The sequence below is a fragment of the Brienomyrus brachyistius genome, unplaced genomic scaffold (genome assembly GCF_023856365.1).
Source record: "Brienomyrus brachyistius isolate T26 unplaced genomic scaffold, BBRACH_0.4 scaffold44, whole genome shotgun sequence".
In the NCBI taxonomy this organism is placed as follows: Eukaryota; Metazoa; Chordata; class Actinopteri; order Osteoglossiformes; family Mormyridae; genus Brienomyrus; species Brienomyrus brachyistius.
The window spans coordinates 541726-566452 of NW_026042319.1; the positions used below are offsets into that span (position 1 = coordinate 541726).

The window sequence follows — 24727 nt, forward strand, 5'->3', positions numbered from 1 at the left end:
TTCTTGCATTTCACCACACTGACACAAAACGTCGCCTTGCGTCGTCATTTCAGACAGGGTACCTCGCATAAAAATCTAAAAACCAAACGGGCTTGGTTATGTACTTCTACTGTATTCTCCTTCCTGGCTTCACATTCATTTAGGGGAGATTAAATCAACCAATGAATAAACCAATTATTAAATTTGGTTTTTATTATTATTATTATTAATAATAGTATTTCTTCAATTAACATTGCAAGTACAGAGTAAAAAAAGAAAAAAAATAATCAAAGAAAAAAAACAAACATAAAAACGAGAGACAAAGAGAATCTTAACCTTTAGTCTCAGAACCGCGAAAGTGCCTGTTGTAGGTCTGTGCTATGTGTTATTTAATACAAATGTTCATAAAACAATTCGCCACTCACTTGGAAAATGCAAACATTGGTTTTATGAACATGGCAAGATTGTCTTCATAGTATTTTCCACTTTCATTTATATATATATATATATATACACGTACAATGTCTTAGAAAACAAATACAGTGAAAAGAAACGTTTTGTTGGTCTTTTCCCTCAAGCCCGTAGACTGATCTGCTGCGAATTTTCGGTGTAGATTATGAAATCTCCACAGCTCCCGAAGCTTAACCCAGCCTCCAGACGATCGACAAAAACCAGCACTGACTGTTCGAATCATTACATTTATTAAAGATAGACATTAGGAGAAGATTCATTTGTCTTTAGACTGAGAAAACTTGCATGGCCCCTACTCTTACCTATCCCGTTGATTGATTATGTTGCATAATTCTTGTCCGTATCTTACATTCAGTTAATTTAACCAGTCTCTTACATAAAACCCAGCCATCCTAATTAAAAATGCTGTTTATGTTACAAAATAAACAGGAAATAAATCTGGGGAGGGTTTGCAACCTCTTGTTTCAGTTTGTGCCCTTAATACTTACCCGTGATGCAACAGAAGGAAAGCAGAACATCTTCAGGCTTGAAAGAACCAAAGTTTTGTGGAACAACACCTGTGACCCAGTGGCGTTGTAAGATCAGATACATTTGTTCTTTGAAAACTGATGTTTGGAAAAAAAGAATCGCACAGTTCAAAAATCCATAGGTCGTGTTGGAACTAAGGTTCAGGCTTGCTAAAAGCACTGAAGCAACTCTGTTACTTAAACATAGCAGTTATCCCTCACATTAAAAATCACTGCCTGTCTCTTCCCCAGCTGTTTATCTTCAGTTATTGCATTTATCAGTACAAATTAGGGGACTGGCATGTAATTTCATGCCCCAGAAATACTGTATTTAAAAACTATGATGTTACAGTGGATGATTTTGGGCTATGAAGGGACTTTCATCTACAGTAAAAGGGACCTTTCTACAAATCTGTCAAAATTAAAACATAGCGGTATATGTCTGATTAGCAACATCATCTTTGATTTCTTCTAACTGCATTGATGGTGTTATGTTTTATTTACATGTAATATAAATCATAAAAAGTTAGTTTAATCTGGAAATTGAAAGGTAGAAATTTTGGAAAAGTGAGATCAAGGCAATGTATGTGCATTTGTGACCTTCCTCCATCTTACAAGCAGAACATGATTCAATAACCAGACTTTTCATTTAACCAGTCCTGAGGCGGTCAGATGTGCAAGGGGTTACTCTACTTTTTTTGGACAAACTGAGGTAAATGCAACCTCTTCTTACCTGGGAGTTATGTAGCGAACAGCCACACGACTAAATAGGGACTTTTCAAAGCACTCAGGTAGCTGTAGTACCACCCCAAACAGGCAGGAGGCGAGAGAGTGCATTAAAACACTTTACAGACAAGATATGTTGTAGATGGAATAGGGAGGCACTAAGGAGACATCAAGGACGTAGAGTAAGAAATGGTGGGTAATTTATCATGACTGTGTCTCTGTAAAGATAGCCATTTTCTTTCCAAGTGTGAATTGCGTTTTATATATATATTTATATATAGAATACATATCTAGTTGCTATGCATACTCAGAAATTACACCTTCATAGGTGATTAAAAATGTCTTTCAACACATAAATTAACTTTTTTTTTGTCCCCTAAACATGATTTAACATGTGGAGAAGTCATCCTTAGGACCAAAATCTCAAGAACTTGACAAAACCAACAAAAATGCAATATTTCCTTTTATCATAAATAATAATGAAAATATTTAGTGAAGGATTCAAAATCCACTTTGTTGGCTTCACAACCCAGGAACCATGTAGTACAGAACTCTGATGTACACACCTCTGCGGCCTGCTCACTCACGTGGAATGAGATGTTAAGTATGACTGACCAAGCGAATTCTTTTTGTTACAAAAATATACTCCTTTTTTAAAATAATCTACAGAATATTTTAAGGTGAGACATTTCACTATCAACCTAAACAGCAAGGCTGTTGTTTTTTTTTTTAAAATAGAAAATATTAAGTTTTTTAGAGAGCTACAGCTCAAATACACACCATCAGTTTGAGAAAATCTAGCACCACTCACTAATCGCCTCTCCTTGTTCTTCCAGGAGGAAATATTACTGACAAGTGTCTGAACTTTTTGCATAATCTATAGTTTTTTAATACCCACTGAAAACGAGTGTCACACCCTTTACACAGGCCAACAAAAAAGGATGTTGCTCCTTCAAATAAAACTTCGCCATGTCCAAGTATTCTCCAAAAATGTTAACAAAAAAAAAAAATCATTTAAACTACACTAAGTCAAGATATATGGAAAAATAAAGACTACAGTCCAGTCCATGACTCCACAAACCTGCTTTCTGTTTCTCGGGGTGAAATCAAACACAAAAGGCAAAGATCTGTTCGGAAGATTGGGTGAGGAGAACAAACGAAGTCATAATGGACAGCAGGAGGCAGCGGAAACGCAAAAGGAACAGGAAGACACAGATGCTACAAAGAAACTGGAAATATATACAAGACCCTGTTTTCCTCATTTTGTGTAGGTGAATGTGTGTGGAAAAAAACATGTGGGTGTTCTCTCATTCCTCATTTTTTTTTTCGATCGCCATTTATTTTTGCTGTTTTATTTTTTTTTTGTTCACTTTATTTTTTTTCATTTTGTTTCGTTTTAATCCCTGTGGAGCCAGTCTGACCGAGACTGTCGCCCAGGCCACGGTCCTGGTGAATGGGCCGAGTCAGTTGCCCTGGCCGCTATCCCTCAGTCTACGTCACCAGATGACACTCGATATGCTGGTCTCCCGTGGCAACAGTGGGAGCATGGCGTTGTTGGTGTGCGCCTCCTCCAGGCTGGGCTTGCGCGGCGACTTGTTCTGTGGCCGCTGCCCGTTCAGTAGAGTCATGGGGATGTTGCAGTAGGTGTGCTGGCTGCCCAGCGAAGACAGCGCTGGCAGGGTGCCGCCCGCGGGAACGTCGTATTCGTAGCTACGGTAGTAATGTTTCTGCCGCATCTGAGTGTGGTAGGTGTTGTGGAAGGTGGAGCGCAGCTCTGGGTGCGCCGTCGCCATGGCGGTAGAGGTGGCGGCCGCCATGGAGATGGCGGAGACTGTCTGGAGCTCGCTGAAGGGGCCCGGCTCGCTGACATCCAGGACCTGCTCGTGAGAGGCGACAGGCTGGGGACGTTTGAAGGGCATCTCGTACCGCAAGTGTTTCCAGAACTTGGAGCTGAGCTTGCTGCTCTGGGGACCCCGCCACTTGATGACGGAGAGCATCTTGATGGTGTGTTTGAGGGCCTCCACCTCCTGATAGTTCATGATGCCGCGCAGCTCGGCGCACTCGATGAGGATCACCTTGACCTCGCCTGTCGCCAGCATGTTCCTCAGGCGCGTCTCCAGCTCGAAGATGCTCCAGCCGCGCCGGAGCACGTAGGTTGGCGTCATGACGATGATGAGCCGCTTGCTCTGGTCGACGTAGCGCGCCACGTCCTCGATGTAGGCTATGGATCGGCCGTCAAACAGAGACGGAGGTGACGGGTGAGAAAGGCTCCGCCCCAAACCTCCACCCAATGTTTCTCAAGACCTGTGGTTCTCAACACTGGCTCTGGTGAGCTGAAGTGTGTGCAGATTTTCAGCCCAGTTGAGTGCTTAAACGACCCACTGAACCAGTTTACAAAATATACTGACCCGTTGTCAGTACACTGGTTGTCAGTGAAACAACAAAGCTTCACACTGAGTCCCAGTATGACCAGGCTTGAGAATCACTGATCAACACGGAGAACCTTTTCATGTTCCTCAGATCTAAACAGCTCTTTACTTGACGGTTAATATGACAAGTTTCTGCTGTAAATATTAATTCAGAAACTACCACTTTACACGATTTCTCTAACAAATCGGCATGTGTTGATATTCTTCAGTGCTTGAAAATGCAAATGTGGCGGTTAGATTTGGTTTCTCCCAACTTTCCATATAAAAGCCCAGGTTGAAAAGCAGAGAATGGTTAAAGCAGGGGGCATGACACAGACAGACGAACAGAAAGTCAAACGGCTAGTAAAAAACTGATCCAAGACTATTTAAACAAGTATTTACAGTAAAAACTAAACAAAAGCAATTTCTGAAACTAACGAGGCAGGGGGAAATCACTCTACCTGCTCTCCAACACATCAGATTTCTGGTAGGGAGAGAAAGGATAACCCCTGTAGTTGTGCACTGAAATAGCACCTGAACTGAAACACTCCCAACTGAAATCTCAGCATCTAACTAAAATACCTCCATTGAAGAATCAGCGAGTAACAAAAACATCACTGACATGGTTGTACTAAAATACTTACCATGTAACTAATACACGTAGTATTTCAGTCGAACAGCAAGAAAGATGTATTCAGCGTCTGACTGAAATGGCTCTACAGAAATACTGCGCATCTTACTGAAACAGCTCTACTGACCGGCACACTCTTCCTCGAGTAGGCCAAGCCTGGCACTCTCAGGAGACTTTTAGCGCTTGCTGAACCGGTGCCATGCCGAACACAAAGGCATTTCGCTTCCTCTTTAATGGGGCTAAAACCACGGCGGCTGAACTTCGCTTTCAAAGAGGACATCAAATACAGGCAGCCTGCTCCGGGAACGGCACCCTGTCTCGCCACTGCGCGTAATGCCATCAGAGCCCCCCTCTCTATTGCTCGCTATATCTGCACCCTCTCTGTCTGCTGAGATTAGGTGGTGCCTGAGCTCCGTAGATGGAGGTACCTGCCTTTTGCACATAAGGACTCTGTCAGCAGGAGACCCAGAGAACAATGCCATCACGGTAACAGAAGGCTAATGTTCTCACTGGCCGTCTAATAGGACTTACTTCTGTACAGGATGAATGGAAGGACCCACCCAACTCCCTTTAAGTAGAGCGGACTATTTATTGAGGGAAATTGTCTGTGGATGGAGGACATTGTGGTTGCTGACACAAGCGGAGAAGGTTTGGAATGAGTACCTCTCACGAGTCCTGTGTCATCCTGGAAATGATCATTGGTGAAACCTAAACATAAATATTTCAACATTCAAACTCTTATCAGGAGGTTGCAGGATGGCATCAGGGAAGAAGCCAGGGGGCGCAGAACACCAGCATAAACATGGCGTTTCTCCTCCCCAGTTTCTCCCCGCCTTCGCCCTCTTTTTCAACATGACCAGGTTATTCCAGTTTAATATGGGACCTGGAGCTACAGAAGCTTTGTTACACTGTAATAAGTGGCACGCAATGCTTGAATTCATGACAAAAATGTAATTACGAATTTGGCCAATTAGGAATCCTAATTATTCCCATCTTGTAGGTCTTCTGGGTGAGATAATGCTGCAAAATCAGAAATAACTGCGCCGCGTAACTCTGGGCAGTTTATGCAAATGAAAGCTGTAGTGCAACAAATACACTATGACCTGTGATGGTGATATTTTACATCACCAGCACCACGTCCCATATTATAACCTAACGGTTCCCTGAAGATTAAAAAAAAAACAACAGTGAACGGCCACAAAAAAATGATGATTTACATTGCAGTGGGTGGTTTGGAAAGTGAAAGAGGACAGAAGAACATCAACAGGCAGGGTAACGAGGGCGGAAAGAGGCACCCGTCATGGTAGCAGATGGCAAAACATCAGTCAGAATGGAGCGCTCACTCCTACGGTCACCTTGGGTTTATCACAAAGTTTAAAAGTGGAAAGACTTATGAACCTCCCTATCCTGTATTCTATTTTTGCCAAATATCTTCTTACGGGAGGTAAAACACTCTCTATTAAAACACAAAATGCATATGGTAATTGAATACAAAGAAATGAGGGTTCTGGTTCTTTGCAAGGAACATCTATGCATCACTACAGAAACCTGCAGTTTATATTTCAGCATCTGTGAATTGATCTGTATTTATTCATAAGAGAAATAATGCAGCAGAATGTGCAGACTGACAAATGACCACATCCTGATTATAGATTTACTATTTTACGTCAGATTATACCTCTTAATGCCACAACCAGGGAGTGGGCGATGAGGCGATTAACACATATTGAGCTTTCATGCCAAGTGCAGCTGAGGTCATAGAGATGATGAAAGGGATGCTAGGGATGTGTAACATGCGGGTGCACATCAACTGACGCATGCTCAGAGCACGGAGACAGCATGCCGGACAGGGCTACACATTACAATGCAACACGAGCACCATTCATATTGCAAAGAGCTCAATCGCCGACATCACTTCATCCAAAATGGATATACACTGGTACTCAAAGGCTATTGGATATTTAAAACTGTGATGTCACAAACGTCAACATGCTCACAATCACTAAATTTCACTCTGCTCTAGGAGGCTTCCCTTGAACAGTGAACATGTTTCTTAACAGATGCCTAGCTCATCTAACATAACAGTACAGTGGAACACAGACTTGCTTGGTAATTGTAGAGCTGCGCAGCTTAGCTAACTTGCCGCAAATGACGACACATCGCACTATGGCAAGTTGTGAAGTTGCAAGGTAGCTGCGTCAACATCAACAATGCACGCTGGACGTACAGTAACCTCTGTTTTCAGACGAAAGTTAACAGCCACAAGACACGTTCCGCAGGCATCCGGCCGGTACTTACTTCCTGTTGGGATCAAGTCCCTGTCTGGAATGAAGAGTTTATACCCATAATGCTTTTCCAGGACGTCGGGCAGAATCTCTAGTGCAAAGCGCTCCTCTTCCTGAGTCTCCTGGTTCCACTGATCAGGGTCCACTTTGGTGTAGGATAGATATGCGTCGTAGTCCTTGTTTTCTGACGGGAATAACCATAACACCTTCCGTCATTACAGTGTGCACAGAAGACACCTGAATCTGTTACGTTTTCTGGGAACAGCGGCACTACAGATGTCATCTAATATGGCAGAGTTGCGTCCAATTTGCCATTGATCATTCATATTTATTCATTCAGCAGATGCTGCTGTTCAAGGCACAAGCGAGATAGATAAGCACACGGCTGTCAAGATGCTAGCTTTCATGCTAGGCCTGCTAGGCTAAGCCTCCAATGAGAGACCAGTTAGGACTGGAGCGAGAGCTATGCTATACATCACTAAATACTGTAAGAACCTAACAGGAGAGCTATTCAAACCAAAACACCATGAGGACTAACATCACCGCACTCATCATTTGAGTGGCATTAAATGAGATTGTAAACATCTCATTTAATGCCACTCAAACAAAAATGGACCCACGGTGATTCTCTCGCAATTTCCTCTCTTCAGATTCCATAAACCAGGCCTTTAATAAACCAGATTATAGGATAATGACAGAGGTACATAACTACATAACAGCCTTACTCTTCAGCTGTTAAAGCGATAAATGAAGCAATTCAGGTCAAGCACATCGCTCAAGGGTACGACAACACAGTCCCCTGTAAGATCATACTGCCGGCCATATGGCCATGACTTTAACCATTACTCAGTAAAAATATTAATTCAGAGTCTGTTTCTGCATTTAAAGAGGCAGTTCATCCCAAAATTGAAAAAATATACGTTTCAGAGGGGCTTTAGTGCTATCTACCCATCTAGTAGAACAAATCCTTATGGCCGATATCTCCAAAACTAGGCAACACCCAGAAGAACATCTTGGATGGATAAATAGCACCAAGGTTCTGGGGGGAACTGCCCCTTTAAAATCAGCGCTAACAAGATAAGAGGCTCATCATGAAGAACACAGACCATGAGCAATTCTACCTCTCCTGTCCCCTTGATATAGGCCACACCTTATCCTATGTTCAGGCCGAGGTGCAATTTAATCGACTAAACTGGAGACAAACATTTTTAACAGGCATCAAGTGCATTCAGTAGAGCAACTAAGAGTCTCAAGGTCGTAAGAGTCACAGTATTCAATAATACTGTGTGTGTGTGTGTGTGGGGGGGGGTGTTGCTGAAAGGGTGGTATGGAGAGGGCTCAGCGTGAGATGTTGATCCTGGAGCCTTTCTGAAGGCCAGCGGTGCTGTAAGCTGTCCTGTCAACACCATCAGCACTGCCATACATGCGGCCCACCGGCTCCGCGGGCCAAACTCCGAGAGCCACGTCTGCGTGGATCATGAGGCGAGACACGCGTTCCAATACCATTCTGAGCCCATTAATGAATATTCTAATTTCTGAAGTGTTTTAACCATCAAGGACAGGGTGGGGCAGCAGTAAATGGTATTATCTGGCATCTAATCAGTCATTATGGCTAAGACTTCGGTTTGTGGCACTCGAAAGGTAACGAGTGGAAGGCGCAGCCAATCACAGCAGAGCGAGACAGGGCACTATTCGAGTGGGGATGAAGTCAGCGGTCCAGCTGCACCCCCAGTCTCCTAAGGCCTCCACTTTCAGATTTGATTCAGACATTTTACATGAAGGGAACATCTTTATTTTAATGACTGGGCGGGAAGCATCCTGCCCTTAGGCAGGCGTAGCTGAGGATCGTCTAAGGCATAAGCATGCTGTGTTATTCACAGTTAAAGCTTAATTGATTATGTGCTGCATAGTGAATAATGTGATTGGAGTTTATTTTCTGAGGTGAGCAGGGTAGCAGTGCGTAACGAAGGCGGCACTCAGATGGTAATTAATCTCAGTTAATTTTCAGTGCTCATCCCAACATTTCCCAAAACTGTAAGGAAAGATTCGGAAAAATCTAAAAAAAAAAAATTAAGTAAATAAATTAAAGTGTGGGGACAGAGCTGGTTATGCTGTATAGACGGTCTTCCATCCATCCATTTTCCAAACCGCTTATCCTATTGGGTCGCGGGGGGTCCGGAGCCTATCCCGGAAGCAATGGGCACGAGGCAGGGAACAACCCAGGATGGGGGGCCAGCCCATCGCAGGGCACACTCACACACCATGCACTCACACATGCACACCTACGGGCAATTTAGCGACTCCAATTAGCCTCAGCATGTCTTTGGACTGTGGGGGGAAACCGGAGTACCCGGAGGAAACCCCACGACGACATGGGGAGAACATGCAAACTCCGCACACATGTGACCCAGGCGGAGACTTGAACTCGGGTCCCAGAGGTGTGAGGCAACAGTGCTAACCACTGCACCACCATACCGCCCCCGTATAGACGGTCTTGCTGAAAGTAATCAGAAGTGTGAGCTCTGTGGTGCATTAGGGTGGCTGGTGATGTCCAGCAGGGTAGCGTGTGTGGGGGCTGAAACATCATCATCACTGTTGGGACCTCACTGTGGCCCTTGGTGATGACCTCACTATATCCCTTGGTGATGACCTCACTATAGTTCTTGGTGATGACCTCACTATAGCCCTTGGTGATGACCTCACTGTGGCCTTTGGTGATGGCCTCACCGTGGCCCTAAGTTATGACCTCACATCGCTCATCTTCATTACTGCGGGGACCTCAGTGTGGCCTTCGATGATTACCTCACTTTGTTCATCCTCCATTGGGACTGCAGTCGTACTCGAACTACATGTACCTGTGTCAGTGATTTCTGCATTTCGTCCCTGTCTAAGCTCCATGTTTCTAGACACCATCACCCAGAGTGAGAAAAGCAAATCATAAACTCCCCTCTTGCAGGCCGGAAGAAAAATTAACACTACTGTCAGAGGATGGCTGGCATCCATTACTGCGCGGAACGGTGTGATAGATGCCGGCTCTTAATGGATTAAACTGAAGATCGCTCCAGCTCTGATGAGACGGCCAACATGTGTTTCCAAAGGAAAATTCCATGAAACAAAGTTATATAGTGAAGTTTTATATATATATATATATATATATATAATTTTTATTTTTATTTTTTTTTGCTAACTGCAGCCTGGTTCTTCTCCGTTTGTCATTGATGAAGGATTTCTTCCTTGCTTTATGGGACTTCAGTCCTGCTTCTAGGAGTCTGATACAAACTGCCCCAGCAGTGCACCTCACACCTGCACTTAATGTTTCCTATTCCTTTTGAAGGTCACTTGATGTCATCCTACGATTCATGAGAAATTCTTGGACAAGTTAACAATAATCTCTCTTCTGCCCTTTACCTGGCAGGTTTCGGGTCATTCCCAGTGTCTCCTGTTTCACCTTATTCATGTGTACTGCTGTCTTAGAAACTGTGAACCTGGAAGCAACATACTGCTTAGTGTAGCCTTCTGCCAGCAGAACCATGATTAAACCAGGATTTAAAAATGCAGATTTGTTTAAAAATATAGAGTGGTCTCTATATTTTAGTTTTACATAAATGATTTCAAAAGAAGTACATGGTTCTTCAGAAAGCAGTAAAGTGCACAGACGATGTGAAGCTTGATAACCTTGAAACGAAATTTAGAAACTTATTTCCTCTGTGGCAAATTACGGGCAAGCCTTCAATCTAGTATGATTACAGAAAGGCTGACTGAAAATGAAACAAACCGCTCACACCATTAGCCCTGGGTTCTGACAGAATGACAACGCCTCGGTCCTCCGTGACCCGAAAGAAAGTCGAACCGGGAGCTGGTGCAGAGTGTCCGCCTTATCGCCTGCTCGGGCGAGAAATCACACTCCTGTTCAGTTAAGCGGAAAAGAGACGTGGGCAGAGAGAAAACTGTTACCGCGGCGATGAATCACTGATCTGTGAGGTAGGCTTGGTTTCAGAGGAGATGAAATGTAATATGTAACATCAGTATTATCTTCTAGAACCTCGGGCCCCTGAGGATTCATGGCCCTTGCAGAATTGGGCAGTTTGGGGGCCCATTAGTTGGCTTCAGTGTTAAACTTCTACATTTATCTTATCTAATATAAAAGAGGGGCGATATCCACAGTCAGTGTCTACATGTAACAGGACGGCTCAGTGCCCAAAGCTGCGGCCTGTACAGATCTCAGCATCTCAGGTGTCTCTAATCCTACAATAAAGCTTATAATGTCTGTTGTTGTCCTCCATAATCTGCTCCGTTGTAGTATACAATATAAAATAATAGAGAGATGTATCCACTGAACCTTCTCAACATCCACAACCTGAACTGAAATCCCTGTTTTTTAGGAATGGAAGGAGAGAGCCAATGGGAGCCAGGCTCAAGCCAGGCCTTAAGGGGAAGGTTTAAAGGGAGGGTGACTGCAAGTCAATACTAGGCTTCAGTGCAGCATAAACAACCTACTGGTGCCCTGGCTACACCAGGTAGCTTATTGGAACCGATCCCCTTAGGGCAGACGGTCCACGTTTTTGCTCCCTCCCAGCTCCATGCCAGACGGTCAACATTTTTGCTCCCGGCAGGGAGCTGGGAGGGAGCAGAAACGTGGACGTCTGAGGGTCCCCTTTCCCCGAGGACTTGGAAGCTGTTGCTTTACAGAGGAGGCAAACTGAAATCCCATTTATGTCAGCCTTTGCTTACTCATTCGCTGCAATTAAAGGAGACAAAGGCTTGTCCCTGTTAAGTGGAGGGTCCAGAATCCAGTACCCAGAAGTGCTCTCCCCTTCTTGTTTTTAATATGCCTGGGAATCATCAATTATTTTATATATCTGCTGCTGAGCCTCTGTCTGAAGCAGCTAGTAATTAGAATGCTTGGCTTATCCGCCACTCAGATGGCACTGCCCCCATGCCATGCCGCGTCTGCCGAAAGGCCTCTTGAAATATACCTTCCTCATATTTCTCTCGAAACAGGTTTACGTCACTGTAGCCTCATCAAAGGTTTATTTATTTATTTTTTTTTGAGTCTTGCTGTGACTCCTGGAATAGTCGGTCTTCTCATTTTCATGCCGGCCCTGAATTTTAAAGTGTTACACATAAATTTCAGTTTCAGATTCCTTAATGTGCATTCAGCTTTCATGGGCCTCCTTTGCTGACGGAATCAAAGAAAATCTCTGTACTACGGAGTTCAAATGTAACAAGGGAAGAACAGAGATTACGACGTGTCCCAAATTCACAAAATGGAAAACAAACAGGATTCAGAAGCCTAGTCTGAAGATCACTGTTCTTTGTGAATCAGTCGGTGATCCCTGCTGCTCCCCTTGTGTATGGGCAGCTACTTGGACTCTGATAGCAGCTGTTGAATTAAAGAAGTTAAACCAATAAAGTGTTTTAGAATCAAACTGGCTTTGAAATGAATTTTCACTCCATGCCTTGTGATGTGGCTCTAGTCATCCTTGAACTGTGAGGGTAAGCAGAAGCTGTCTGTTGTGCATTCTGATTGGCTGCCATGCCACTGTACATCATGAGACCCCCTAAACCTCTTAGCCAATGTTTCCCAACCTACAGACGGTCCACATTTTTGCTTTCTCCCAGTGCCCTGGCAGACAGTATACATTTTTACTCCTGGGAGTAATCACTTTTTACTATCGGGAGCTGAGAGGGAGTAAAAACGTGGTCCAGTCCCACCCTGAATTGTTCCATATCGTTAGGGGTCATACTTGAAAATATCCAGCTGTATGATGACTGATGGTTCAAGCCCCGGGGGGGGGGGAGGGAGGGGGGGGGGGTGTTTGGTAAAAGCTGAAGTCCTCTGGGACAACCGCATAGGCTAAGCTACTGAATCCCAATAAATACTCTCTACAGATACTCCAATCTGAACCTTCTCGAGGAAGCTCAACATGACAATGTTGGGTGGTGCTCATCGGGCCCGTAGTGGGTGACGGGGACTTACCACCGTCCACATCGTCGCTGCCAAAGTGATTTCTGTAGAAAAGCATGAGCTCGATCCTGTAGCACTTGTAGAGGGTCACCAAGCAGACGAGAAGCAGGAAGATGGCGCCCAGCCCCCCGGCCAGCTCCACCGTGTACATAAGCTCTGCTGAGAGACATAGCATGACAGGTGGCTTCAAATGTATTCAGGGGCTCCACATACCCAGATGCAGACATACCGAAGGCCTCCCTGAAAGGACACTGCACTAGTAGAGATTACAGAGAAAGAAGTCTTGATTTTGTGTTGCATTTTCATAAGATGCAGTGGGATTGTTCTTTGGAGGCCAATTCAGCAGCTGCTGCAGCTTGACACTGATCAATCTGTCAGGGGAGATGATGAGGAGGGGGTCACTGCAGAATCTGTACCCTCCACTAGTCACGGAGCGCTCTTCCAAGGGGGTGAAGGGTCAAGCCATCAAACCTTTGATCATCCATAGCATCCATCCATGTTCTTACTAACGTGGACGGTGTGTGATGAATGATCTAAAAGTTATAACATTGAAACCAACATGTTCATGTCAGCTACAGACCATGAGTCACGCCGTCAAGTAACTCAAGGTTCCCGTACGCAAGTTAAGGAAATAAGTACAGTCATTTCTGTCCAATGAATCAGACGATGCAGCATGTTAGCGCTATCAAAATAAGCCAATAAGAGACAAGTTCAGACCAGCTGACACTGGACTCCATTGGTGTTGTTCTGTTAGGAAAAACTACTTGCACAGCACCTGCTCCATCCCTGCTCTTCCCATTGGAAGACCACCCATGAACTCCTTAATGTTTTCCTTGCTACGTTCTGAAGAGTCTAGCCCCTACCCTGATGGATGGACTTTTCCTATATGCCCTGCTTGTAGATTCCCTTCCTTTGTGCTCATAGGTGTCTTCACTTCACAAAAGGGCATGTTCACGTTCTCATCCAATGAGTTTTTCCACTTTTATAAAATCACACCAATTAGCTGGATTTCTCCCACCGTGGCACCCAATTGCAATTAACGTTGGGAGATTAAGACAAATTATCTTCTGCTTTTGGAGAGGAGGCCTCACTTATGTGCCAATACATCTGACAGAGCTGCTTGCCTGTTTGCGATTCATCATTTTCTTCCTTCTCCTCCTAACCAGAGCTAGCTTCATGTTTGGAAATGCCCATGCTATCCGTCAGCGTTGGCATTTTGATTCGGGAGACGTGCTGAATGCTGGCTCACCCGCCCGCTTCAGGGTGGCCCTCGCCACCGGCACGGCCTCACCTTCGGGGCTGGAGGGTGATGATGAATCGGAGGAGCCATCGAGATGCTGACGGAATGAATGCAGCCTAATTTGTCTGCCTGACAGGGGGGCAATCCGAGGGAACTCAATGAGGCAGAAGAGGCCACCTTGTGTTGATGATCTTTCAAGCTGTGCTTGGCTCCAGGTTTGACTATTTACACTGACATGTGCTCATGGTCCATAGGTCGGTCCGCATATTTATTGATACATTCTGTGCTCCTCTACGAGAAAATCAACATTTTGTGCCCTATTGCGAAGAATTATCGACTGGTATAAAATGATGTCTTCCTTGTTTTTGATTTGATGAATAATCCAGTATGACACATCTTCCTGACCGCTCTAATTCATTTGTTCCATTTGCAAAGAATGAAAAATTCCAATGCGTTTTACGGAGAATATCGCACTTGATTCGTCTGCTTCAGGTAACCTGAGGGACTAAGAACGGATGAACGGGGGGAGTGTCTGTGTCCCACGCCACTGGTCAGGCCTTGGCAGAGCGAACAGCAATGAAAACATGGCCCATTAAACCGCCCGTCTGGGGTATCGTCTCCTTCATGGTTCACTCTGGCCAAGCTATAATTTCCGCTGTGTTTTGTGCAGCTGCTGCTACAATTTACCAGAGTAAATTATTATCACCTCGTGGAACCAAAATTCAGCAGTATTTAAAAACACAGGGCTTCCGCTGGACCTTGCCACTGAAGTCAGCCATGCAGTACAACTCCAGTGTGCTCGTCATCAGGCATGGGAACCTCATTAATAACTTATGGGGGGTGTGGCAAGGGGTGGTGGGGCGGGGGGTGATGAGTCCAGAATATGCAATAAAGAAAACAATTACTCCAAGGCAGGCAACTCCCCAGACAACTTACATGGGAGAGCACGGATATGGGAATTGTACAATGAGACCTTGGCTTTGGCTGGTGATGCTAATTAGCGCATTAGCGTGACGAAGCCGTTCAGGGTGGCCTGTCTTTACGTGTGAATGTTGGATGGGGCTGATGAACTGCAAGATTCTCCATGCTCTTGGACTGGCATGACTCGCGTTTTGGCTCCCGGGTATGCCACTAATGTTCCAGCTACTTACCTCATAGGGAAAGGCCAGAACCCCATGCCTCGCGAGCATAAATTATTCTGAGAACTAAACCGTAAATGTGCCTTATTGCTTCAACTGGACCAGGTGCCGTTCTCAGTCACTGTCGTGGAGATCTGGAGCGTCTCGATAACCCTATAGAGCTTGTTAAACCCAATAATGACATGGATGAGTAAATAAAGAAATTAACTGAAAACGTATATTAATGTGTTTTCTATTCACACTGCAACGTATTTAAATCTCGTTGGAATAAATGTTTGACTGATTTTCGTGTCTCCGCCTCTTATTTGTAGCACGAGTGGACGTCAAACACATGTGCTTTCAATCATTAGATGTCTTTTCTTTATTTTTCTGAGTTGGCTCTAGATAAAGTCTGCATATCTGCAAAACTGGATGCCCCCAAAACTGGATGCCCAGGGCTGTAGCACCTGATTTTGGGCCCTGGACACTGTAGTATGCCTGTGTCCCTTGTCTCACCCCCCAAATCCCTGCCAAGAAAATTAGGGTAGGGAAAAATATATCATGTATTTTACGATATTTAATAATTAGGTCAGTTGGTATGCATCTAAAGCTTAATTAGCTGACAGTCACTAAGAGAAGTTGCTTTGAAACATATATCTTGCTATATAAGGATTAGACTTCAGTCTCATTTCAAAGCTATGTAATTAGAGAGGAATTCCATCCATCCATCCATTTTTGGAAACCGCATATTCTATTCAGGGTCGTGGGGGGTCTGGAGCCTATCCCGGAGGCTATGGGCAGGGAACAACCTGGCAGGGAACAACCCAGGATGGAGCGCCAGCCCCTCACAGTAGAGAGGAATTCAAGAGAAAAATAAACTAAAGTACAATATAGACAGCTAGTAATCAACAATGTAAGCATGCCTCATCAATCATACTCTGGTTAAATGGAGATTTTACACTTGCTATCTGTTCATATTTTGCCTGTTTGCAAGCTAACTTACGTTATTGCAATGTATTTACTGTTTGGCACTTAATGCTCACCTGTTTTCTGAAAGAAATCTGTCAGCAGTTGCCTGCCCCCTTAAGTTTCTCCCCCGTTCTTGCGCTTCTGAGACCCTCGTTTTACTTTCGTTTTCATTTTGCATTCACATGATTGATTTGTGCACCAGAGGATCGAACCACTTTTACTTCTGAGGCAGCAAAGGTGGACAAGGAGGTGGGGGGGGGGGGGGGGGGGGGCATGGGAGCAGGAAGCAGGCAGATAAGCAGAAGTGAAACCAAAATCGAATATTTCTGAGTCTTTGGGGGGGGGGGGGTGAGGGCCACTTCTGGGGAGGGCCCCAGTTAGTCAGGTCCACCATTGCCTGCGGTCCGACGCCCCTGAAACATCATAGAGTCCAGTGCCATTTAAAGGAACGCAGCACAAAACATTTCAGTTCCCCTTCTCTGCCAGTTCGGGTGGCCGAACACAGAGCCAATTCAAGCCCAATGCGTTTCTCCCCCTGAAATCCCTCCATTAGCGATGAGAAAACAGAGTGCTGTCTGGCTCACCTATAACACAGTCTGTTGTCACCCTGGAAATGTGTAATCTTGGATGAAGTGTCAGTTTTCCTGCGATTAGCCCACCTCCCTACTCCCAAGGTAGATTGACAGATATGTGAACAAACTATAAGGTTTAATGTTATGGGGTTAAATCGATGTCGTCTGCCTTTGTTTTTTTATTTTTTTTAAAAAGAATGGAGCTCAAAAGCGATTTAGTTTTGGCTGTTCTGCTCAGCTCAGGAAGGAAAACACAGCGTCTCCTTTTCATGAAGCTGCAACGCGGCCCCAATTGTGCATAACTCATCAATATTGCATTGTAAATCCATAAAATAAACATCACTAATATATGTCGATCTCCATGGTTGAACAGGGGGGTGGGGGGGGGGGGGGTTATGGCTTTTGAAAAGCTTCAAATGAAGAGGCCAACAAAATCTGTATGTTTTTTCTCACTAGGATATTTTACACAGCATAAATATTTTCATAAACTAAATGAAATGGAACTGGGGTGCCTTCAAAGCTCTCTCAAAAACTGTAAGTTTAAAAGCCAAGAGATTTACTATGCAAATATATGCACAACTTGACAACTTTTGGGGACTGGAAAAAACGTCCTTACACAGCCACCAAATCATTTCCATGAGCTAATTACCGATCTTCACAGAACACTGAGAGAAATAAACAAGAGCAATGTGCAGAAACATAAACCCATAAATGTTTACCAAACACTGGCACAATAACCAGAACAACTGTGCTGAATTCACACTCGTATGTAAGCACTGAAAGGCAGAGTACATTAAAGAGAAAGTGGCCTTTGATCGGATGATACTGTATTTTATCACATTTAAGAACTTCAGTGAAGGGAACCGTCAGTGTTGTTCCGGTGGCATTTATCAACGTAGCCGTTTTCAGTGACGCGCAGACGCTGAACTCTCAGAATGGTGGTTTTGCAGACAGCAGATGTTTCTGCGTCTTGACAGACCTTGTGTTGACAACAATGCCTCACTTGCCTCACACGCTGGGACCGTAAACAGCACACAATCTCCTAAAAGGCTAAACACAGCGTGAAGCGTTTTAGCGTGAAGGAAGCCACATGCCAGCTAACGTGCCGGACATTCCCCTGCGCAGTCAGTGCACTGGGGAGCGGCCTGTGAATTAGCAGACTGCCAACTATCACATGGTCCCTGAGGAATATTTAGTATTAATGCCGCCTAGTAAACAATCTAATTTCCTCTGACATTTTCATTTGGGCGCACGGCTATGCCCTGGGTGGAATTTGCATGTTCTCCCCGTGTTCCTGTGCGTTTCCCTACTCCCTTCCCGACATTCACGTCAAGAGATTCGGCGACTGTAAATCGGAGTGAAGATGAGACGCCTTTGGAGAAGCGGCTTTTAAAGATGGATGGTCGGCTGGAATATAATGCATAAGATGCAGGCACTGATGGATGTGTCAGGGCTCCTCTCCTCACAGCCCTACCTCGGCCTCCATCAATCTGATGTGGAATATATCCACATCCATGAGGGCTTCTCTTTTTACGCTAGAGGACTGACTGCTGTTGCATTATCCCGAATTCCGGCAGACTGCCAAGCTATGAGACAGACCGCTTTAGCAGTCACCTTGGATGAAAGCACTGCTTCAGAAGATAAATGAAGGTAATTATATCAATCAGAGGTGATATAATATTTATATTAAATCAAGGGAGTGTGTTTAAGCAACTGAAAACGCATCATCTTCTGATTACACAGGGCTACATGCTAAAATGTCAGGCCAGCAAGAAGGGAAAGGGCGGGGGCACCTGTGGGGCTATTGCTCAGACACGTTAACACGGGCGGTTTCTTTTATGCAGTAATATGACAGTGTAGGCGGCTGAATAGTGGTGCTTGTCACTGTACATCTACATCAGAGGGCGGAGCTTCACGATGCCATCCCACAGGCACATGGCCAAACAGCAGGCTCAGCCATATAAGGTTAAGCCCCGCCCACAGCCTCCTAGTCCCACAGCCGGCTTCCCTCGGTGCCGTCGTACCACACTGGCCTTGGGTCTGGCCCTCAGGTAACTGGGGCTCTACTTTAATGCTGCCCTGGTCACACTGCTGGTGTCTGTCCTTAGTCTGAGGAAACAGACTCCGATTCATAAATACATAAACACCTTTCATCGCTCTCTTCCATGGACCTTTAAGTGCTATGGTATTTATTATATTTACAATATAGAATTTATGGTACTTGGAGTATTTTTAGTATTATTGCATTATAACATCTATATTTACAGTATCTTTCTCGCGCATTCCCTTGCACTTGCAGTACCACTGCATCCACTGGCAAATACTGTGTCACTAAATAGTTACTCTGTAGTGATTAGTATTCTTACTACCTCACCTTTCATCATTATTATCCCTAATCATTGTCACTACTGGCAGTTTTGTCAGTCTTATGTTTCTTTGTCCCTCTTCCTATCGCCTATTCTCGGGCTACGGAGACTTTCCTTTGGCTTAGCGTCTGAACATTAAAAGGTTGTGACTCCAAGGTTCGACTGACATCCCTGTGTGCTTTTGTGACTTCTCAGATATCCAAATGTGCTCCCGATGTCCTCTGTGAGTGTCACAGTCATCACGGCTTTTATTTCCACTGTGGAAAGACCCGGAGCAAAGCGCGTGAAGAGGTGTGCGATGCCATCTCTGTCTGGCGTGATCCTCTGTGTGGCACCATGCAGACAGACATCAGTGATATCTGTTCAGTCCAGGCGCCAGTGGAAAGCAAACATTTTTAGCTGTGAGGTGCGACCAAAACAAAACAAACATGGCAGGGTATGGATTAGGACACTGGGCTGCCCGCAGGGTGTGGGGAGATCGGGCCCTTACCTCGTTTGCTGAGCTGGATGCTGGCCTGCCTTCTGCCGTTGCCATTCTCCACATAGCAGGAATAATTACCCAGGTCGGCCTCCTCCACGGAATCGATGGTCAAGGAGATTGACACCTCCAGCTCCCCCAGGTGCTCTCGGATGATTCTGCGAGGAAAATTCTCAATGAGAGTCCGGGCCATTATTGGTAGTTACCAGATTTCACCTCGTTTATAATGACGCTATTATTCAAGAGAAATAAAAGAGAGGGAATCCAGACCTCTGACTTGGGACGACTTGGCTAAGGACTGGAGACACGGAATGCTGGTAAGGGCATAAACCCACAGGCTGCGTACAAGCGACCTTTTTGCCACGGCGGCTGAGAGGGCCTGCTGCCAGTTTATGCTAATGAGTCTGGGATTTCGAATGCATGGAAATTCAATAACAGAGGCTTCCTTTGCTATCACTGTAGGGAGGAAACCAAATAATAAAGAAAAATACAATTTTTTATAACCGCTGCCATAGAAACCACGAAATGGTGGGAAATGATGCTCCATATATCAGACAAATCTCTCCTGCAGGGGACATACTGAACAAGCACGGTGAAAAAAGAAGAAGGTCTCTCTTTCTTTACATTTGCCAGTGTCGATGTTGTTGTGCTCGCTTTACGATACCCTGGCTCATAATAAAAGCAGCATTAAAGTTTAAAAGGGTTTATTTTATTAGGTTATTTCTTTGCCCAAGGGCTGAAATGCAATTCATAACCATCACTGGTGACCTTTCGCCTCTGTGCTGTAATGAGGCATCAGGGCTTTGTGTCGCTGGAGGAAACGGAGACGAAAACGGAATCGCTGCTCTTACAGTGTCAGAAAAATGGGGCAACATGCTGTAAGCCGGGGGTGTGACATACAGGGGCAGAGCGAGGACAAGCGTGTTCATTCGCATCACCTGTACTGCATGACAGATGGTATCATTTCAGTGTGTTTTCTGCAAAGCTCTAGATCACGAACCCAAACCCCCCAGCCAGATCCCAGCCCCGCCCTCCAGCCTTCCCCAACGGTTTGTTTTGCATTTTAATCCCTCCCCGGCTATCCGTTGAACCCGTCTCCCTCTTGCACTCAGACGAGATCCCTCTTCCTCCCTCGCATCTCCGTGTTACGCTCTTCTGTTCCTCGTCTTATGCGGCGATTCCCTCACATCCCATAGAACCACAAGTGATTTCCGTGAAACACAAAATGAACATAAAAAGAAAACATGTTTTTTTCCCCATAAAAACTGAAAGCATTTATTAGGTTAAATATGGATATTTAAACTTCGTCCGCACTGCCAACAGAAAAAAAATGGATATTAAAAATGACTTAATTAGATTAAACTAAATGATGATGCTTTTAAAATCATTTTTGGACTGACTGCTCCTGACATTGAAGATAATTTTTCCGACACTTTCTTTCTGTTTCTTATATGATATATATTAATGTCAGAAGTGGGCTTGGATGAACGTCAAGATTCAGAGTTGTATTCTACTGAACATTGTGTTCGGTCTACTTACTTCCCACAGTGGCAGAACTGAGATAGCATTTGAGATGCTAGTGGGTACAGAGTCCATCATTAGTGAAACTCTGCAGTTTCTTGTGTGAAAGAGAGGAGACCACAGAATGCATTCAGGCTTGCTCTGTCAGTGACGGCACCACTTTGGTCATGTTTTGGGTCTTTTCAGGTAGAATTTACCTTGGCAAGTCCAAGTCAAGTCTCTAGTCAAAACAATGGAGTCTGAGTTAAGTCTTGAGTCATTTGACCTTGAGTCCAAGTCGAGTCCAAGACTTCCCATCAGTTTTGCAGAGTTGAGTCACAAGTCATCAAATTTGCGATTTGAATCGGAGTCACAGGTCACAGTCAAGTCACAGGTCAGTGACTTGAGTCCCCAGCTCTGAAATTTACGCCATTGTCCTCTGCTATACCATCACTCCCAGCTTCATAGTCAGCCAGGGTCAGGTGAGAGAGGCAGTGAGGTTTGCAGGACCATCTCATTACTCCTAGGAGAGGCCTGGTGACTTGTGTCATCATTGACTTGATGTGAAATTCCTGAGGCCTGTGTCAGCTCGCGCTCCTCTCACACAGCTGTCAGCCTCTGCACTCTGCTGTAGGTACTTTTGTGAAGGGCGCTGCAGTGGCTCTCCTTAGCCTCCAGGGGGCAGGTCCTGACTCTGGCCTGAGGGAGGCCTGCAAGATGACTAGATACTCAGCGCCAAAAATATCCCTGCGACTGGGCGACCAGAAAAACCTAACCCCACTCACTCCCTCTCATTCTTCCAGATTTGACATCTAATTTGTGTAATTCTGTTTGCCTCTTTGCTGGGAATGCTGCGAGGTGAATATACTGGGCCGCGCTGAACCGCACACAGCCAACAAAGACATTTTAAATGTCACGGCACTGAATGGCTAATTTTGTTCTCCTCCGGTTGACTGCACCCATAGTGGTGTTAACCTGCATATTAACTTCAATTTGCAGAGTGCAGTGAGTGGTACCTGAGTTTTCTGGGGGGGCAGGGGGTGTGGAGAGAGGACTAGCGTGTAATGTGTGTGCTTACTTAGGTATTTTGGGATGTAATATGGAGGATGAAACACTGATAAAAGATGAAAAGATCAGATGGCTCAGCTAAAACTAGATTCTTCCACATGGAGGTGGGCCAGGTGTCTGCTTCGCAGTGACGCCCTGCTCTCCCACGATACCATGACTAATGGAGTTTCCTGTTGGCCCGGTGAACCGTGGGCCACGACTGCAGGGGCTGCCTGTGTTATGTGAGCTGTCATCTGGAACAGGGCCTCTGTCCATCATGCTCATGGTGTGCATGAACACACACACACACACACACACACAAACCCAGGTTAAGCAGAACAAAGGCCAGCCTATTAAACAGAAAAGGCCCTTTTGATAACAAATGCTGTTTTGTCTGGTTCTTAGACCAATGGGCTCTTTTGTTCCTGCACGGGTGGCCCTCAATCCGTGGGCAGCACTGTGGACGACCCTGTGCCTGCCCGCTGGGTCCGTCTCCACGGTAATCTCCAGTATCATCCAGCGAAAAGACTATGGCCCTATAGACAAGATCGAGACATTGCAACTGCCTCACTCAAGAAGCATTAAAGCCGCCCCCATCCACCCCCACCGACGAGGAACTTTCCTGCTGACGACAGAACCAGGCTCCCTGGTTCAGCTGCATAAAGCTAATGAGGGCGCCAGCAAATAAGTTCACGTGTTACGGGCATCGCCTTCACCGCCTCAGCAGTATCGTGAGGCGGCTTTACCCGGAAACACCCTCACGTTTCAATCCCCATATCACGCGCTGGCAACCCCACTTACTTGATGTCGCTCTCCCGGATCCGGCTGTTGTCCAGGTCCTCGATGAACTTCTCTCCTTTCATCCAGTAGACGAGGGGGCTGACTCCGCCGCTGTAACCGAAGAAGGCCCGGCAGGTCAGGTTGATGGGGCTTCCTGTAAGAGATGCAGAACACGGTACGCTTTACAAGTCACCCACGCTGAGCTTGGGCCACTGCCATCCTGCACTGAATCATAGGAGAAGATCAAGAAAACGGACAGCCTACGGCACTCGCAGTGGGGAAAGCACTGCACGGCACGCACGCACTGTCCACATCAATTATATCTTGCAATGATAATCGCAAACAAATCGATGCATTTTATCCAGAGATGCTGGTTCAGAACCTACAGCCTGTTAAACACTCGACAGCCAGATATGTGCACTGGCAGTGGTTTTAGCAGCACTGCTGGGGCACAAATTGGTGCTTGTGTATGAAACGAGTGGGAAGAGACACACGGCTCGGTCTAAACTGTAATTCTAATTATTGCTGAGTGACACTCAATCATATCTCTGTGCCATGTTTGTGACATCGGGGGAGGGAAGTGACAGAAATGGGTGCTGATCGCGCCTCTCAAGCCTACGGGGGGGGGGGGGGGGGGGGGGGGGGAGATTCTTACACCATGCTTACATGCACGTCTGAGCAGGACATGCTGCGCTAAGCATCCCGTAGCCGCGCCTGCTAACACGAGGCAATCGTACATGGAGATCAGTCGAGGTTAATTAATCATCCTGCTGCATCGCTGAGGACAAATAGGTATTGATACAGTTTGTCAAAAAAAAAAAAAAAACCTCACTGGGGAAACCGTTTCTCAAGCAGGAAGTTGTTCCTGTTCAAAGTGACACCCATCTGACAGACAGCTCTGACTGCCTGAATCCAACTTTCATCCATCTATAAAGCTTAAAATGGAAAAACTACAAACAAAAGAATTCAGCATTACAAGCATTGTTCCAAGTTGAAACACACACACACACACACACACATACACAAAACAACACGCAACTTTATCAGTCATTCATCTCACGTTTTGGTATTGATGCCAACATACACTTAACGTAACCAATAAAACAAAATTAGGGTTCCATGTTTAAACAATACCACTCCCTTCCACAAGGGGTCACTGTAGATTTACAAAGGCAACATCCGGTCGAAAGATTATGGCGGCAGCGGCGGGGAGACGTGTACAGTAGAAAGGAGTCCTGCCTGCTCTCCCTCTGAGTATCACATTTGCACAGTTAGGTTGAGACTCTGCCATTCCTGCTGGTCACACCTCTCCCCCGGGCACATGGTGCACTGTCGCCGCTGTCCATAGGCAACATGCGTCTAATTGATTATACAAGCAGGTTCGGGACTTTCTTCCTTTTTCTCGCTCACGGCTTTGGAAACGGGATTAAAACGCTGCGCATTAAACTCCCAGTAAGTGCTGTGCTTTCTGCATATCACGCTCACATTGGTTGGGAAGAAGCTGCATTTTATGTTATTTACACCCGCACATGCGAATTTTCTAAAATCAATTCAAACACAAGTCGCTGTCCCGCTCTCTCCCGCTCTCTCCCTCCCTGCTTCACCGGTGTTTTCTAAAGCCCGTCTTAGTCATACTGCCAGAAAGCTGCAGCATTCGACCAGCAGCGGCGTCAGCCTGGAACC

The 24727-nt window shown here is 45.4% G+C and overlaps 1 protein-coding gene across 4 annotated transcripts in view; it reads right to left on the reverse strand.

Annotated features, from left to right (window-relative positions):
• Positions 1-237: 237 nt before the first annotated feature.
• The window catches only part of LOC125722941 (interleukin-1 receptor accessory protein-like 1), a 242827-nt gene continuing 218337 nt past the window's right edge, over positions 238-24727 (reverse strand). For 2 of the 4 annotated variants that reach the window (XM_048999237.1, XM_048999235.1), the window contains exons 7-12: positions 23066-23198; positions 19730-19875; positions 12987-13133; positions 7020-7190; positions 5385-5429; positions 238-3903 (exon numbers count right to left, since the gene is read on the reverse strand). In XM_048999237.1, the coding sequence (XP_048855194.1) occupies positions 3179-3903; positions 5385-5429; positions 7020-7190; positions 12987-13133; positions 19730-19875; positions 23066-23198 (1367 nt within the window). In that variant the 3' untranslated portion in view covers positions 238-3178. The remainder of the gene's footprint in view (positions 3904-5384; positions 5430-7019; positions 7191-12986; positions 13134-19729; positions 19876-23065; positions 23199-24727) is intronic. The other 2 variants (XM_048999239.1, XM_048999238.1) reach the window with 2 other exon arrangements.